This window comes from Equus caballus, chromosome 8 (genome assembly GCF_041296265.1).
Source record: "Equus caballus isolate H_3958 breed thoroughbred chromosome 8, TB-T2T, whole genome shotgun sequence".
Lineage (NCBI taxonomy): Eukaryota > Metazoa > Chordata > Mammalia > Perissodactyla > Equidae > Equus > Equus caballus.
Genome location: NC_091691.1, coordinates 8,056,524 through 8,074,376, shown reverse-complemented (window position 1 = coordinate 8,074,376; position 17,853 = coordinate 8,056,524). Strand labels below are relative to the sequence as shown.

General features: G+C 39.0%; 1 protein-coding gene across 50 annotated transcripts in view; it reads left to right on the top strand.

Annotated features, from left to right (window-relative positions):
- Positions 1 to 17,853, top strand: part of MTMR3 (myotubularin related protein 3) — a 141,853-nt gene that overhangs the window by 94,041 nt on the left and 29,959 nt on the right. For 31 of the 50 annotated variants that reach the window (XM_070219781.1, XM_070219776.1, XM_070219771.1 and 28 more), the window contains 3 exons: positions 26 to 142; positions 8,536 to 8,618; positions 11,054 to 11,220. In XM_070219781.1, coding sequence (XP_070075882.1) covers positions 26 to 142; positions 8,536 to 8,618; positions 11,054 to 11,220 — 367 coding nt within the window. Of the gene's footprint in view, positions 1 to 25; positions 143 to 3,763; positions 3,797 to 8,535; positions 8,619 to 11,053; positions 11,221 to 17,853 lie in introns of all 50 variants that reach the window. The other 19 variants (XM_070219764.1, XM_070276226.1, XM_070219765.1 and 16 more) reach the window with 1 other exon arrangement.

The window sequence follows — 17,853 nt, the reverse complement described above, 5'->3', positions numbered from 1 at the left end:
AAGAGTTTCTTCTTCCATTTTGAAGGTTCCTTTCCTTGAACTTCACGGAGAAAGCACAGAGTATGTGGGCCGTGCTGAGGATGCCATCATTGCCCTTTCTAATTACAGACTTCACATCAAGTTCAAGGAGTCACTTGTTAATGTAAGTGATTACCAACTATTCGTCCACTAAAGTAGATGGAGAAGGGAAGTCAGAAGACTTGTTCTCAAAGAAAGGAGTGTTATACAGGATTGGGTATGAAAACATCACGTACTCTGCTTTTCTCTCACTTAATTTAGCACTCGGGACACTAGGTTAGCAAGCAACTCTTATGCTTGATTTAAAATGATACATGTAGTTGTCAGCTGAGGTGTCCATTGTTTAGTAACACTGAATGGTTTGCACTAGATAATGCTGTATCCTTAAGTTTTATACGGGTGCAAAGGCTGTATAGGCTTTATTCTTCAATCTTTAGTAAGTAGTTACCAACTTCCTCAGTTGAGATAATTTCCTGGACCTTAATGTCAAATGATGAGATGTACTTGAGCTCGATGCAGACTCACTATAGGATCAAGTTTCTCTAATGGCTCCTTAGTGGTAAAGTATAGATGTTAAGTACAGTGTTTATTTGCATAATGGACTATATATTACTGAAAAAAGGGAAGGCTCTCAATTCTCAAGAGTGCATTTACCCTTTTCAGTTATAAGAGTACTCTCAGTGAACTGGTTCTTCCAGTGCCCTGCCATCGTTAATAGTTTTCAGTTAATGTGCCTTTCACCACAAAGGCCCAAAAGTTCATGTACTTCCACCAAATGAATGCCTTCTTCCTTCTTCATTTGCCAGTATTGTGACTTTCTGCATTTTGGTTCTAGCACAGAGAAGTGTATTATGACATCTTATGAAAGCTAAGGGCTACACTTTCATTCAGATTGTGTGTTTTGGGGTTCATTTTGGGATTCTTTGAAATCTGTCACTTAAGTTCATTTTATTTCGTGGTCCAAAAGTTACCCGGCTCCTTCGTTACATTCTTTCCTTTGTCAAAGGACTCAAATCGCTGCCATTTTCTTTGTAGGTGGCATTTATTATTTATGTGGTGTTTATTATTATTCTTTGTAGTTAAGCATTTATGTGCAAGAGCCATTGTGACCTGAATTCCTTCTGACCTCTAGATTTGGACTGTGATCATAGCTATTATGTCAGTTTTCTGTCCATTGGCTAAAAATACATACCAGATTCATCAAGGAAAGAGGCATGCCATACTTTCATACCATTGCACCGTGTTCAGAAGGGTCCATTTTGAGTTGGGTGGTTGTGGTAGGAGTGGACAGGATAGAAACGCCTATAAAGTCCCAGCAACCAGAAATTCCCCACTGGCCACTGTGGAAGTAATGACAATAATAATTAGTAGAATTGCCCAATTTAATTTTGTGTTTAAATAGCTGGAATCAATGAAATTGTAATTAAATTACATGTTTCATGTTATTGCATTTTTCCATACAATCCCGTGTTTCTCAGTTTATTGGTTTATGGCCAAGTATTTCAGAGACTATTTTTAGGTCTATTTTAGGGAATAAGCTCTGTTGGAGAGCGAGCATGGATTTGATCATGTCATTCACCAGCCTAAGGCCCTTCAGTGTTTCTTGATTACTTCTAAGATGAAATTACTTGGCATGATGGCAGGATAAGGGGTGTGATCCTTGGTCCCTACCAGCTTTTCTGTCTGTTTCTCTCTTTTCCTCCTTCTCCCGTTTCTATTAGTAAAACCACCTTCCTTGGACTATTCAGCCATACCTTACACCTCTGAGTTATCTCTCTTCTGTTTTACTCAGGGAACTTCTCTTCATCTGTCAAAACCCAGTTCAGGTGATAACTTTTTCCATGAAACCTTTCTCAGTCCCACTTCCCTCCCTGACAGTTTATTACACTCTCCTCTGGCTTCTTCTATATCTTGAACACACCTTTGCAACATTTGCCACTTATAGTAGTCCTCCTGTATTCGTGGTTTTGCTTTCTTGTGGTTTTAGTTACCTGCGGTCAAGCTCAGTCTGAAAATATTAAATGGGAAGTTACCGAAATAAACAATTCATAAGTTTTAAATTGCACACTGTTCTAATTAGCGTGATGAAATCTTGCACGATTCCTCTCTGTGACATGAATCATCCCTTTGTCCAGCGTATCCATGCTGTATACGCTATTCGCCCGTTAATCACTTAGTAGCCATCTCTGTTACCAGATCGACTGTCGTGATACCACAGTACTTGTGTGCAAGTAACCTGTATTTTACTTAATAATGGCCCCAAAGTTCACGAGTAGTGATGCTGGCAATTTGGATATGCCAAAGAGAAGCCATAAAGTGCTTCCTTTAAGTGAAAAGGTAAAAGTTCTCGACTTAATAAGGAAAGAAAAAAAATCGTATGCTGAGATTGCTAAGATCTATAGTAGTAACACTAATCTTCTACCTGTGGAATTGTGAAGAAGGAAAAAAATTTGCACTAGTTTTGCTGTTGTACCTCAAATATGTATGTATAGGAGAAAACAAATGGTTCAGTATTATTCGTGGTTTCGGGCATCCACTGAGGGTCTTGGAATGTATCCCCCGCAAATAAGGGGAGACTACTGTATGTTGTAATTTTTCTGGTTACTCATTTTTATTTCTTCAGAATCCAGCATGTCTCCTGGTGCTATGGTATTCAATAAATAAGTGAATTGAAGTTAATATGGGTTTGAAATGGGTATTAGACCATTTTAAACTCCTTTTGGGTTTAAAGCTCACTTTAAAACGACATATTTCTGTGTGAAAAGGTCTGTGTCATCATTGTCTTTAACAGTAGCTATATGAATAGGTTGTTTACCGGAATTGTTGGTCCCTCATTGTGACTGAGGTACAATGCTTAAGAAAACTTACCACCCTTCTTACTTTTGACCCAGTTACTTACCTAAAAGTGTTTTCTCAGTTAGCATTATAACCCTCTAAGGCTTAGAGCCTGCATGTCACTTAAAAAGCCCAAGATAATGGCTTTACATACAAAAATGATTGTGCAAAAGTATTTGCGGTGACTTTAAACATTTGAGGTTGAGAGACACTAGGACTGCTCCATACAAATAAATTAATCACATCACAGTTAGTGCTAAGTTCCTAAAGCCGGTGGTTACTCCAGGGGACAATGGTTCCTCCACTGGACCCTGGATGGAGACCAGAGAGTTGGTGGTGTTGCCCTTCCCTCTCTCCCTCCCTCCTTTTCTCTCTCAGCAAATAAATATTTCAATAAAATATGTGAGCTCGAGAGAACCCTCCTGCCTTTAAAGGTTATTATATCTAGATCAAACACATTTCAACCATCAAAGCCCAAATATGCCAGTATATATTGTGGTATGTCCCAGTTTGCATTGTTTTGTATGCTTTTAAATCAACACATTTAGCACCTTAGAAAATGATTTTCTGTCAAGTTTTAAATAGCTACCTGATATCATATGTTCTCTTTTAATTTCACAGCACATTGAGTAAAACATGTCTGTAGATTTAGATACCATAAACACTGTTACTTTAATCTACACACAGTAACAGGATATCGGGTTTCCAATTCCTAGGGTAAAAAACCTCTGCAGTAGAGCTCATTTGTAGTATTTAAGGAATGAATAGCTCCCATTCTGTGCTTTTCCCAAACCACATTTTTACATATGTACAGATAAATGTTGTTGATGCTCTGCTAATTTATGAACGAGTAAGTGTTCAAGGTGAATTCATGAAGATTTAAAACAGTTTTTGTTGTGTAATTCAATAGACCGCCTCTCAATCTACTGCTTCTGAGATCCCAGTAAGTAGCATGAGAATCCTAGGCAGTTGTTGCACCTGTGCTTGGAACAAATCGGTTTTGAATGTCAGATGCTCACCTTGCAAATCAGCAAAGTGTGTCCTCTCTGCATGAGTCCCTTCCCTCTCACTAGACAAAGTTCTAGTGGTACCCTATAATGAGAACAATTTGTGGGGTGAGGATAAAGCCCACAGTTTATACATAAGTAGATGGAATTGTGACCTTCAAAAAATGTAAACTGAATTTCAGCCAGAAATAATTTGTAAAATCAACATTGGTATTTAAAAAGACATTAAGACTTTCATTTCCATGCTGGTCTATTAGTGCTTCTTAGAAAAAAGGTGGAAGTGTAGCTGCTGGAAACACCTTCCTCAGCATTTTTTCACATTTTTTCCATCGTCTAATTGTAGTACAGCAAAAATCTTTATTCCCCAAGCATCAGAAGCAGGCTGTTGTTAACACTGAATGACCAGTAGAGGCATCTGAAACCCATGCTGGAAGAGTAGCTTGTAAATATCAAAGGAGAGCAGTAAAGAGTTTGGGTCTTTAAAGTGTGGCAGTCTTCTTCTTCTGACTGGTTTTTAAATGATAAGATTTAGGGGCTGGCCTGGTGGTGCAGCGGTTAAGTGCACGTGTTCTGCTTCGGCAGCCCGGGGTTTGCCAGTTCGGATCCCGGGTGCGGACATGGCACCGCTTGGCAAGCCATGCTTGTGGTAGGCGTCCCACATATAAAGTAGAGGAAGATGGGCATGGATGTTAGCTCAGGGCCAGTCTTCCTCAGCAGAAAGAGGAGGATTGGCAGCAGTTAGCTCAGGGCTAATCTTCCTCAAAAAAAAAAAAAAAGATAAGATGTAGTGCCCAGATATTCCACAGTTTATTATAGATTTTAGGTTTAGACTCATTACTTGCTTTATTTTCACTCTGTTACTCCCATTTTTACTTCAAATGTATATACAAGATTAGTACTTCCCATTCATTCTATAAAAAGGGCATTTGTTTATAAAAGGTAGAAACTATCCCACTTTTAAATTATGGTGCTTAAAAATCATGCACATCTGCATGCGCGTGCATGCGCACATGCACACACATATGCTTAAAGTAAATATAGTAGGGTTTGATTACATAAAATTCCCTCTGGAATGACACAGTGCTGTGGACTTTTAATACCTGTGCATGTTTATTAAATGTTTTAACTGCTGCTCCTCTGCTTTTTTGGATTGACGCTCTTATGAGTTTTGATGTCCGTGATGTAACTTTTGGCCTTTTGAGGAATTGATTAACAGCACCGAATGTGTTTGATGTATTGTTTTGAGCATGAGTTTGGTGGAATTTGTAAGAGGAAAAACACTGTAAAGGGAGACAGAATTACTTGGCAGGTAGAAGTTAGAGGAGAAAGGAGCGAAAAGAAAATGTGTTGCTACAAAACATTGAATCAGTGGGCTAGAGAGGATTTAAATGTGACTTTGGATTTCTTACTACTCTTCCATGGATAGAATTGCCTCTAAGTAATCTTGGTTTAAATTCTGTTTTCCTCTTAAAGGTCCGTGGTGGAGAGGCTACTTAGTTGTGAAAGAAAAACTAGAGTAGAGCTCATACAAAAGGGAAGGGGAATATTAGAGGAAGAAAAAAAGGCACACCATACGTAATAGAAGGAGCCTGGACTACTGGACAGACATGGATTCTGGTCCTGACCTTGCCACTAGCTTATAATGTAGTGGCTTAACCTTCCTAGGCTATAAAATGGTCTGACTCTTGAATCTATAATTCTTTGCTTATGAGATTGAACATTGGGTATGTCTAGTTACAGAAATGGCAAGAGATCCTCCTTATATATAAGAAAAGTTGAGAAACCCAAAGCAATGAGTGGACCTTAAAAGAAAGTAAAGAAACTTAGTATGTTTTAGTAGGATGTATGAAGAGGAAAAGAGGACCAGTTCTGAGATCTGCCTTTTTAGAAGAGGAGACAATCTGTGGAGGGAACATTGAAGGGGAACATTGGAGTAGAAAGGAGAAGAAAAAAGAGAGATTCATTTGATATAAAAATCAACGATATAAAAAAGTATTTCTCTTTCATATGTCCATGTTCTTGCTGCATATTAAACTTCCCTGCATGTAACTATCTGCATGAGTATTAAAATCTGCTATTTTCCATATCTATGACCTGAGAACACATGGTTGTTTCTGGTGACTTGCTAGTATCTACGTATTAGCAATGAGTATTTTTATTCTTCTTCCTTAAATTTGCAGTGTTAAAATACATGAAAATTTGTATCTCAAATGCGTTAGGTAGCAAATATTTTGCATGCTCTGAGGTATTTCATTATTCTTATTCTGGAAGTCTGGGCACAGGCCCTAGGGCTCTGGTCCATTAGTGGGGTTGTAAAACTTATCTGTTCTTTGTAGCAAAGTAGCACAGGCTGGTCCACTCCCTCCAGCAGCTGCTAATATCATTAGAGTCATGCAATGCATATGGGTGTTTTGGTCAGTGATGGACCGCACATATGCAGTGGTCCCGTAAGATTAGTACCATATAGCTTAGGTGTGTAGTAGGCTATACCATCCAGGTTTGTGTAAGTACACAGTGTGATGTTCACACAACGATGAAATTGCTTAATGACATATTTCTCAGAACATGTCCTTGTCATTAAGCAACACATGGCTGTAGTTGGTTTTCAAGTTTTCCAGCTATAAGGGAGGTGATCAGAAGGGTCCTGGGATGTAGGTGACTGCTGAGAGAGCAGCATCTCCCTGAGGATTTGCAAAGCTCGCTCTCGCTCCACCTCAGGCTCTTCCCATTTCCTGTGCCTGGAACTTCCTAAGTTGTGACGGTCTGAGTTCAGAAAGCAGAGGCTGATGGCATATGGGAAGGTTGGAAGCTTGTCCGAGGAAGTCAGGAAGCAGGCAAAAGTTTTGTTGGTAAAATTTTAGAAAATTGAGATTAGAACTCAAGCCTCTTAATTGCCAGTCTGGCAGTCACTTTTTTGAGGGGGGGATAGGGGGAGGGAGAAGGGAGAGGAGGGTACATAAGAAAAGAAAAAACAATATGAGAGTCTGTTTCTGGACCCCCAAAGGACTGGCCTGAGAAAAAATCAGTGTCATCTTCTAATCTCTGTCTTCTTAATCTCCTATTTCTCCTTTACAATTTATCCCTACTGATATATTGTTGTTGTTTTTTTTTTCCTTCTTAGATGTACAGGTCTTGAAAGAATTTTTAGCCGCATCAGCTGCAGTTTTTCACAGCACCTTGGGGTTAAGGACTTAAACAAAAACAGAGGGCCAAAGCTCCTTTTTTCTCAGAACACAGGCAAGATTTCTTAGTCTTTCTCTTGTTCCTAGTCCTACTACAAGTGTAAAGGAATTTTGTAGATTATAGACTTAGAACTAAGCAAGAAGGCTCTAGTCCTGAGGTAGAAACTTCAAGCCATTATCTGAGTAATATTATTTTGCTTTCTTCTCTTTTTTAATCTCTGCCCTAGTTTCTGTTTCTTTGTCCCAGACATCCAGCACTGGGCTTCTTTTTGATCCCCACATCCTTGTTCTGAGAGTTTTCTGCTTACTCTGGCAACTGCATGGTGTGGCAGGGTTTGCAGGAAGTCTGTTTCTGAAACTGGCTCAGCTAACACAAGGGCCACCCTGTGCAGGCAGCACTCTCGTTTCTGTCTGTGTTGTAGGAGACTGCCTCCTCCTTCTCATGCTAAACACAGATTGTTGGAATGCTAACTTGCAACTCCCAGAGCCACATTTTGGCTGGGCATGATACAGTATAAGAGACAGTGGTCTACCCCTTTTCCAAAGAGTGAGAATATCCATTTATCTTATCAGGCTCTCTTCACAAGTTTTGGAAATTGTTTTTGAAGCCAGGGGTTGAGTCAGGATGAGTTGAGGGCTAGGGGGAGGATTCTCATGTGCGCTTGAGGATTTGTCACCCTGTTCACATGCTTTCCCTCCTATCTGCCTTCTCTGATCCCTCTCCACTATTGTACTTAACTTCTGTGTTCAGTAGAGTCTGCTGACCAGATTGGCAGGGAGGGAACTATTCCAGCTTGCTCATGCCTCAGGTCCCACTTGGCAGACAGGGCCCCTCAACTGGTCTTTTGAAGCAAATTAGACCTAGCTAGTTTTAGGACCTTTGACCACTGTGTGGCCTGCTCCCTCCTCCTTGATACCTGTAGGTCTGTTTTATTGAGCAGAGAGTCTGTCCCATCATCTTTTCCTTGCAACCTGCAGGCAGTTTAGAACTCCAGTCTTTTTCAGGATACTCCTTTGCTGACACAAAGCTGCAAGCCCACTTTATCATTTGGGGCAAACAACAAGTATAGTCCCACTAGGACCTTGATCTGCAGTTCTTTTCTGTAAACAGGACAGAATTACCATTCTGTTTCCCTTCAGCTTTTGTGTCATTGCAAATCACAGCTAGCTGTAGTGTCTGTAAAGTAGTACTTTGAGAGATAAGCTTGTGAATTTGATGTCTGAGAGATGACATATTTCCCTGTTCTTTCAGAGGTGGTGCCTCCTCCTTGTTGTCTTCATGCTATGACACGACTTGAGGCCATTGATTTAAAGATAGAGAAAGGGAACCCTAATTCACTCAATAGTAATCACTTGAATACTATTAATCTGGATGAATTTACAGTTCTGTTTGCTTCTTTCCCCTGTAGAGCTTTCTAATCACTCTTGGACGCTTGACGAACTGCAGGGTCAATGCCTTTTTGACTAAGGGGACTCCATCTTTTTAATTGCAGGTTCCATTACAGCTTATAGAAAGTGTTGAATGCCGAGATATATTTCAGCTTCATTTGACATGTAAAGACTGCAAAGTTATCAGGTATGTGGCGTGTTTATGCTGCTCATTAGTGTGGAAAATATTTTTTAAAAAATAGATTCGTGATTTGGTAACATAAAAACAGCTTTTGAGGGTCAGCCTTGTAAGAAGGTGCAATAATTTCTGAGTAGTTAGTGCTTGAAATATTTTATCTTTAGGCTACTTTGCTATTTAAAGGATGTTTTTACTTTTATTTGTTTATTTATTTAAAGATTTTATTTTTCCTTTTTCTCCCAAAGCCCCCCGGTACACAGTTGTGTATTTTTAGTTGTGGGTCCTTCTAGTTGTGGCATGTGGGATACCGCCTCAGCATGGTTGATGAGCGGTGCCATGTCCACGCCCAGGATCTGTACTGGCAAAACCCCGGGCCGCCGAAGTGGAGCATGCGAACTTGGCCACTCGGCCACGGGGCTGGCCCCTTAAAGGATGTTTTTAAATTCAGAAATAATTTCAAATTCACAAAAAGGTGTAAAAATAAAAATAGTACAAAGAACACCAGTATTGTTAACATTTTACGTTATTTGTTTTATTGTTTGCAGGTGCCTTTTGTGTGTGTGTGTGTATGTATGTGTATATAGGTGTGTGCGGGTGCGAGAGAGAGAGACTCTTTTTCTGAATTATTTGAAAGTAAGTTACATAATCATGGGTCTTCATCCTGAGATACTTTAGTGTGCTTTCCTAAGAATAGGGATTTTTTTTTACATAACCACAGTATCATTATCACCTTCACAATTTTACACTCCTAATGCTTTCATCCAAATCTACTATCTGTGTTCTAATTTTGTCCGTTGACCTAATAATGCCCTTTATAGCATTCCCCTACCCCTACCTTGTTCAGAACAGGATCCAGTCAAGGTCAGACGCTATATTTAGTTGCCTTGATTCTATAACCTTCTTTAATCTGAAATGTTTTTCACCGTCTTTCTTTGTCTTTTATGACATTCACATTTTGAAAAATACAATCTTTTATTTTAATAGAATGTTTCTCATTTTGTGTCTGTCTAGTGTTTCCTCATGATTAAATTGAGGTTGTGCAGTCTCAGCTGGAATACTGTATTTATGAGGTTGTGTCCTTTTCAGGGTATTGTATTACGTCTGGAGGCAAACAGTGTCCATCTGTCTCTTATCGATGATGTTAATTTTGGTCACTCTTGTCAAGCTGTCACCTGCTTTCTGAATAATTTCTGTGTTTGCTCCCTTGTAACTAATAAAGTCTATGGGAGGCACTTTGAGACAATGAAAATGTCCTGCTTCTCATCAAATTTCTCCATAGATTTAGCATCCATGAATGGTTTTTATTTCATCTACTCTTTGCTATATTGGTTGCAAAATTATGCCTGAAATGCGTTTTTAAATTTAGTAACTTGTAAGTTTTAAATTCCCTAAGTTTTTACTATATCTCTTTAACTATTCTGGAGTGCCAGTAAACATTGTGTTGTTGGCATATTGATGAGCCACGATGATTGAGATGAGGAGAGGGTTAAGTGACCTCCTTGGTTTTAAGATAAATATTTAAATTGCTTTTTAGCCACTGAGATTTGACTTGCTTTTGATAGATACTGGCTACAATTCACAGTTTAAAAAACTTTCTTATTAATTACTCAATTTTACACACTATCTGCATTTGAAAAGGTAAAGTATCTTTTGCACTATTTTAACGTCCTAGTTTACACTGGAAATTGCGATTGGTAATAGAATTGTTTTGTCCTCTACATGGTCACAGCTGAAAGTGTTGATGCAATATATATTATTTTGGATATAAAGTTGCTGATTTGTTCTGATTGCTAAATAGATTTTGAAATTATTCCTTAACTGGTGAAAAGTAGTGCTGTAATTTATTTTTGAGCTCTGCCTAATATGTTAGAATGAAAAGAACTTCTCTAAACATATTTCTTGACAACCATAAAGCTTTGATGGAAGAAGTAGAATGAAACCCCATTCATGGAAGAGAATGACTGCCATTTTACTGTAATAATTGTCATTCATCTGAGAAGAAATTTCATTAGTCGGAAAAATAAGTTTTCCACATGTTTAGCTTTCTTCTTTTTGACATTTTGCACCATTGACCAAAATTTATCAGATCTGTTTTTAATATAAATGATAAACATGTGAATGACCACCTTTAATGTTTGTTTTTTTGAGGAAGATTAGTGTTGAGCTAACATCTGTGCCCATCTTCCTCTATATGTGGGACGCCTGCCACAGCATAGCTTGATAATCATTGTGTAGGTCCCTGCCTGGGATCTGAACTGGCGAACCCTAGGCTGCTGAAGCAGAACACACGAACTTAACTGCTACACCACTGGGCCGGCCCCAACCTTTAATGCTTTTTGACTGTAGTTGTCACTTTACCCTGAGTAGCGCTCTTGAAATGGTGAGCTGTCTTAGGTTTCATTGTCAGCTGTCTTCTGATTACACACTTGTTTGGCTTTACAAAGGTGTCAGTTCTCAACCTTTGAGCAGTGTCAAGAGTGGCTTAAGAGACTGAACAATGCAATTCGGCCACCTGCTAAAATAGAAGATCTCTTCTCATTTGCTTACCACGCTTGGTGCATGGAGGTCTACGCCAGTGAAAAAGAGCAACATGGAGACCTGTGCAGACCAGGTAGGCCTTTCTTAAATGTGCAGATGGTGGCTTTATCAAACTACCACTTGAGGTACCCTTAGCATGAAATGAGTCTTCTAAGCATTCATGTATTCAATCATATATTTTGTGGAGCACCTAGCACGTGCCCATCATTCTTCTAAGCTCAATAGAACATGTTTTCTGCCTTTCGGGGGAAGGGAAGAACACTAGATTTGGCATCACAATCTACTGGCCCTAAAAATAACTGTAGTTAAGGTTTGATGGGTGTTATGGAAGCCTAATGGAAGGGAGCCATGAGTGTTGTGTACACTAACTTCATGTTAGAAGTAGCTTTTGAGTAGGCTTTGAAGGTTGAATTAGAGAATGGGGAAAAGAACTTTAGACACAGCAAGTAGCATGAACAAAGGGATAGAGGTATGAGGTTACGCCACAGAATAGTGGAGTACAAAATAGCCTTTTGCTATACTCAAATTTTCAAGTCATAGATTACCTGTTGTCACCCTTTTCATCCCATAGATGATGAAACAGAGGTCTAGAGAGGCTGGGTGACTTCCCTCAGGACAAATAGAGAAGCTGCGCCCATACTGGAATCCAAGCTTCCTGACTCCTCATGAGATCTTTGTCCTGCTTGCTATCTTTCTCCCTCAGAAATGGCTTAGACCAAGTTCATGTTATTTCTCTGTGTAGTTGTCTGTAAACTTTATGCTGCCATAAATAGAACTTTGCTGGTCCAGCACTGAATCTTTAGTGTATCCAATTTGGAAGCAATGTCTTGAATTCTTAAGCAGTGAAAAGTTGTGAGCTTCATTCCAGTACAGTTTACTCTTGAGACTTTTTTCTTGAAACCTCAATTTTTAGTACTGAATCTTTAATCTTACCAATTCAACCCTAGGTCATTTTAAACATTTGAGGCTAATCTAGCTATTCTTGTATCACTTTGTTTCCTGCCTCTTTCACTGGTTGAAGCTTCTGGTTCATGTTCTTGTTTAACTAAAATATAACAAACGTAAGCATCATCTTATCCTTAAAGATGTTTTAACATGTACGATTGTTTGACCCTCATGACTTCATCAAACAAGCGGGATAGGCTGGTGTCTCCATTTTGGGAGCCAAAGAAATGGAGACTCAGAGGTAAAGCCTGTTGGCAAGTCCTACTGCTAGTTACTGACAGATCTAGGACTTAAATCCAGTTCCAAGCTGTTGACGGCTGACTGCGTGGGGTGCTGTGGATACAGAGATGAAAAACAGAGGTATGTGCCCTTCTGGAGCCTCAAGGAAAGCCTTAGGAATCCAAGCTTCCTATGAACCTGGTCAGGCTAGTGGAGCCCAAAGTCACCCATAAGAGACCACATCAGCCTTGAAAGGTTATGAGAATGTGCTTAAACTCTCTCTCACTTCACTCCTTTGTCCATTACCTCTTTCTTTTTTCTTCTTTATTGAGATGCCATTTCATTTTTAATTTTATTTTTTTTGTTTATAGCTCTTTTCAGGTTTTTTTTTAGAGGTAAAGTTTGCATACAATGAAATGCACAAATCTTATGTGTACATCTGCTTAGTTTTTAACCATTACATCTTATTCATGAAATTTCTAGTCTCCATCATCTTCTAGGATAATGAAGTTAATGAATCCAGCTTGCTACATTATATTATATAAGAACTTTAAGACTTTTATTTTTCCTTTTTCTCCCAAAGTCCCCTGGTACATAGTTGTGTATTTTTAGTTGTGGGTCCTTCTAGTTGTGGCACGTGGGATGCCATGTGCTTGATGAGCAGTGCCATGTCCGAGCCCACGATTCAAACTGGCGAAACCGTGGACCGCTGAAGCAGAGCACGCAAACTTAACCACTTGGCCACGGGGCCGGCCCCAAGAACTTTAAGACTTTTAACTCCAAAAGGCATTTCCTAGTTTTGCATTGCCACCTTTTAGTCAACAAGGCTTGCTTTCTCCCAGCCTGTTCTCCCACAACCACAGACTGAAAATTCCTCATCTTTTTAGATGATTCCTTATTCTCTTGATAATTTTACTTGTTTTCTTTTGGATTTGAGCCAGCTCTTAGGATATTCTTAAGATGTGCCAGGTCAGAACTTCATTCTTGTCTTTTTGTTATAGATGGCTTTGTCCTGAGCTGGGATGACTTTGGTCCTCAGGCCATTTCTTTCCTGATATCTGGTATTCTTTGGCCACCAGGACATACAGATGACCATGGTGTCCTCTGTCTGTTTATGAGTTTGTGATCGATGGAAGCATTTGGGGGGTAAAGTACTGATTTAGGAACTATAAAACCTGAATTCTTGACCATACTCTACCATTTAATTAAAAAAATAATACTGGGCAAGCTGTTTATCCTCTTCATAGTTTCCTTTGTTCTTCAAACTGGGACATTCTTGTTCTTTCTGCCCAAGCTGATTGGGGTTTCCTGAAGATAAAGTCTGGTAACATTGGAAAGTTCAATTCAGTAAATGTTTGAATGCTTACCATGTGCTGTGCTTGTGAAAATGTTTTGGAAATTAGGAATATACAAGGTAATGCCATTGTAACTGATTGGCTGGAACTTTATGAATAAAGGTTGTATTTTGTTTCTTCCCAATATGTGCAGTCCACACTGAAATTAACCTGTTCCCACTCACATGGAATCTTATTTTACTTCATTGACGTGGTTAGAGTGTGTATGGCTTTTTCCTTTCATGTATTTTCACTGTGGAGTACAGAGGGAAAACTTGCTCTTAGAAAATACCATGGGGCCAACCCGGTGGCGCAGTGGTTAAGTTCACACGTTCCGCTTCTCGGCGGCCCAGGGTTCACTGGTTCGGATCCCAGGTACGGACATGGCACCGCTAGGCAAAAGCCATGCAGTGGTAGGCATCCCATGTATAAAGCAGAGGAAGATAGGCATGGCTGTTAGCTCAGGGCCAGTCTTCCTCAGCAAAAAGGGAAGGATTGGCAGCAGTTAGCTCAGGGCTAATCTTCCTCAAAAAAAAGAAAACATGGTGGCACTTTTAAAGCCAGTCAACCTGGTTCTTCTGTCTCCACCCAATATTGTTGCGTATCAGTGGTGGCTACAACATTACTCACCAACTATGAGCATATCAGACAACCACATTCTTATAAGTCATCTTTGGGGTGAGATAGCACTTGAGATATTTCAGAGTAATGCCTTTTTATAACCTCCCCCAACATGTGAGATCACAAGCATAGACTCTGAAGGGTAGAAGTTAGTTTTGTCTTTCAGCAGTTAATAAAGCCTTTTATGGATCCTTCTCTCCTTAGCCTGTTAGGAGTAGAATGTGTCAGAGAGGAGGGAAATGGAAAAATTAGATCATTGCCTTCTATTCATATATATCTTGGTTTCTGACAGTGAACCTGTCATAGTTAAGCCAGCCATACCATGGCTACAGCTGTAGGTCTTCATCTGCTTTGGAATAAGTCTAAACATTGCTATAGGAATTCATCTGTGAAACTTGCAAAAACTTTTGCAAAACTCTTGACTTTGCTCTTAGCCCCATTTCAAACTCTAAAAAAGAAAGGGACTAAAAAACTTAAAGCTTCTCTCCCATGTGTTCAGCTTCCGTCTGCTCATTGTAGCTGCCTTCTTGGTGATCATTCTATACTTGAGCATTAATCTGGAATCCTGACAGATGACTGGGCAATTCAGTTGCTAGTTTAGTAGCATCAGGCCCACCTCTCTGACCTCTCTTGTCTGAAATGCCCATGAAGCACATCTTGTTTAACCATGAACAGCATATGACTCTGGGTCTTATACTGTTGTGCAGCTGCCTATTTAGTATAAAGTAAAAGCCCTTGCCAGCAGTCTGTCTACTGAGTTTGAATGCAGTTCAGTAAGTGTGCATCTAGATGACTGTACTGCTTTGTCCATGGAAAAGAATGATTCCTCCTTCCGTATTTAGAAATCTGGGAGGGCTAGTTCTCACCTTCTCTGAGTCTGGTACTGGTCTTCTTCACATACTGGCCTGGCTCTTTTATCGCAGGCCTTTAAGCTGTGTAGAATTGTTGGCGTGAATACTCAGAATCACCCAGGGAGCTAGACTTTTTTGGGGAAAAATTTTTTGGACTGCCACTTGACACTGTGATTATGATAGAAGGACTCACTGCTTTAAAAAAGTTTTTATTCCCATTAAAATAAGAATTGCTGGACTATTTGTCGTGCAAGAAATACTAAATGTTAAAAAAGGATAAATCCTCATTTGGGGATGGGGAGGCAGACAGAAAGGGTTGAAATGGAACTACAAAGCCAAACAAAAAATTTACAACCTTATGTGTAGAAAAAGGAACCCTCATACACTGCTGGTGGGAATGCAAACTGGTGCAGCCACTATGGAAAACAGTATGAAGGTTCCTCAAAAAATTAAAAATAGAACTACCATACGATCCAGCCATCCCACTACTGGGTATTTATCCAAAGAGCTTGAAGTCAGCAATCCCAAAAGTCCTATGCAACCCAATGTTCATTGCAGCATTATTTACAATAACCAAGACATGGAAGCAACCTAAGTGCCCAGCAACAGACGAATGGATAAAGAAGATGTGGTACATATGTACAATGGAATACTACTCAGCTGTAAAACAGAACAAAATCATTCCATTTGCAGTAACATGGATGGACCTTGAGGGAATTATGTTAAGTGAAATAAGCCAGCGAGAGAAGGATAATCTGTGTATGACTCCACTCATATGAGGAATTTAAAATTATGGACTAAGAACAGTTTAGTGGATACCAGGGGAAAGGTGGGCTGGGGGTGGGCACAAAGGGTGAAGTGGTGCACCTACAACATGACTGACAAACATTAATGTACAACTGAAATTTCACAAGATTGTAACCTATCATTAACTCAATAAAAAAAATTACAACCTTAATATTAAAAATAAATTGAGATATTACAGCATATCTAATGTTGAATCAGTGGAGACATGAGCATTCTGAGAGGGAAATTCAGCAATAGATGTGCTTGCCATTCACTTTTCTGGCTGAATAAACGTAAGTGAACTTCTAACACAATTTGGCAAAAGCCAGTTGAATTACTTATGTATGTAAGGTCTGCTCCTAGATCTTTTTCAAGCAGTGGTTTTCAAACTGTAGGTTGTGATCCACTAGTGGGTCATGAAATCAGAGTTTTAAGAAATGAAATATGAATTGAAACATTTAGAATAGAAAATACCAAAATGTCTCACACATACAGTAAAGGTGGTTATTGTTTTGTGAAACCTTTTTTTAAAAATAAACATTTGTATTGAATTGTGCTGTAAAAATTCTTATTGTGGGTTGTGGTGGTCAGTTTCAAAGTTCATGAAGTCACTGCTTTAGAGGGTACAAAGATAATTAAAACTCACTCCTTGTTCTCAAGGAGTTTGAAATAAGAGATTTTCTATGCTCATTGCTCAGTATATATTTCTTTGTAGCTCAGAATTTCATGCTCTGGATGGTGGTTTTAAGCCCTTCTTTGGGCAGTGGTTCTGCGTAGTAAATTGCTGGTGGTGGTGGTGATTATTATTTTGCCAGTGATTATTTTAAAACTATAGGATCCTTTTAGGGTATCTATGTGTTTAAGATAGAGGTACTAATGTGCAGAACCATTAATTAAATTACTTTACCTTTTGCAAAAGACTTGGAGCTGTATCTCAGGGTGGGAAAAATCTCATTTATTGAGGAACTTGATAGTTGCCATAGTTTTATAGCTGTTAGATTTGGATTATAAGTAAAAGACTCCCTGTCTAGTATTCTTGATGGTCACTATTCCTCGCGATTTGTAAACAGATGGAACCCCAATTCAGATAGTTTTTTCCCTATTTGGAAGCCTGCATCCCTTCTAAAACTTTTCCAAAATAGGATAGATTCAGTTGATTATTTCTTCCTGCATCTCTGAACCTCATCTTTTTATAGCTGTCCTTCAGGAAGCATATAATACCTAGTTTAAGTTCAAGAAAAGCAGTTTAAATGGGAAGTAGTTTTATAGAATCGTCCTTCATTCAAGTAATTGCTGTTTCCTATTCTGAAGCTTCTTTCCCAGGGGGAGCAAGACTTTATACTTTGATCACTAAAGCAGTCTGTTTTGTGCTTTTATTTATTTTTGTAGTTTCTCCCAGCCCCCACTATCATTTATTTTGTAACCTATAACTCTATATATTAGACATACTGCTTAATGGTTTTTTGTTTGTTTATAAAATTACTGCCCTATGACTGTTTTCAAGGAAGAAAGTTATTTCAGGTTTAATGACTTTTATGTTAGATTCATTTCTGCCTTCGTTGCTCACTGTCCTAAGGAAGAGGAAGCCGAATTCATTAGGGCAAATGTAGGCAGGTTATACTTGTTTGGGTGGATGTTCTTACAAATGCTGAGCACTTTACTTAATAGTATGGTATTTCCTGAGATTCCTGGGTACTGGCAGTTATCGGTCCATGATCTCTTATCTACCATTATGTAATTTGTAAGGCTGTGGAAATGGAAAGATTTTTCTTATTTTACTGGGTGGGTTGACCCGATCTGAGATGACATGAAACTATTTGTTGCTTTATTTATCCCATTTAGTAGGAATTATGCAAACATTTTACTGTAGAAATATTAATATTTGGTTAAATAGACCCTGATGAGAGCATTAACTTAGTATTTTAATATATGCACCATCTTAAAATCCAG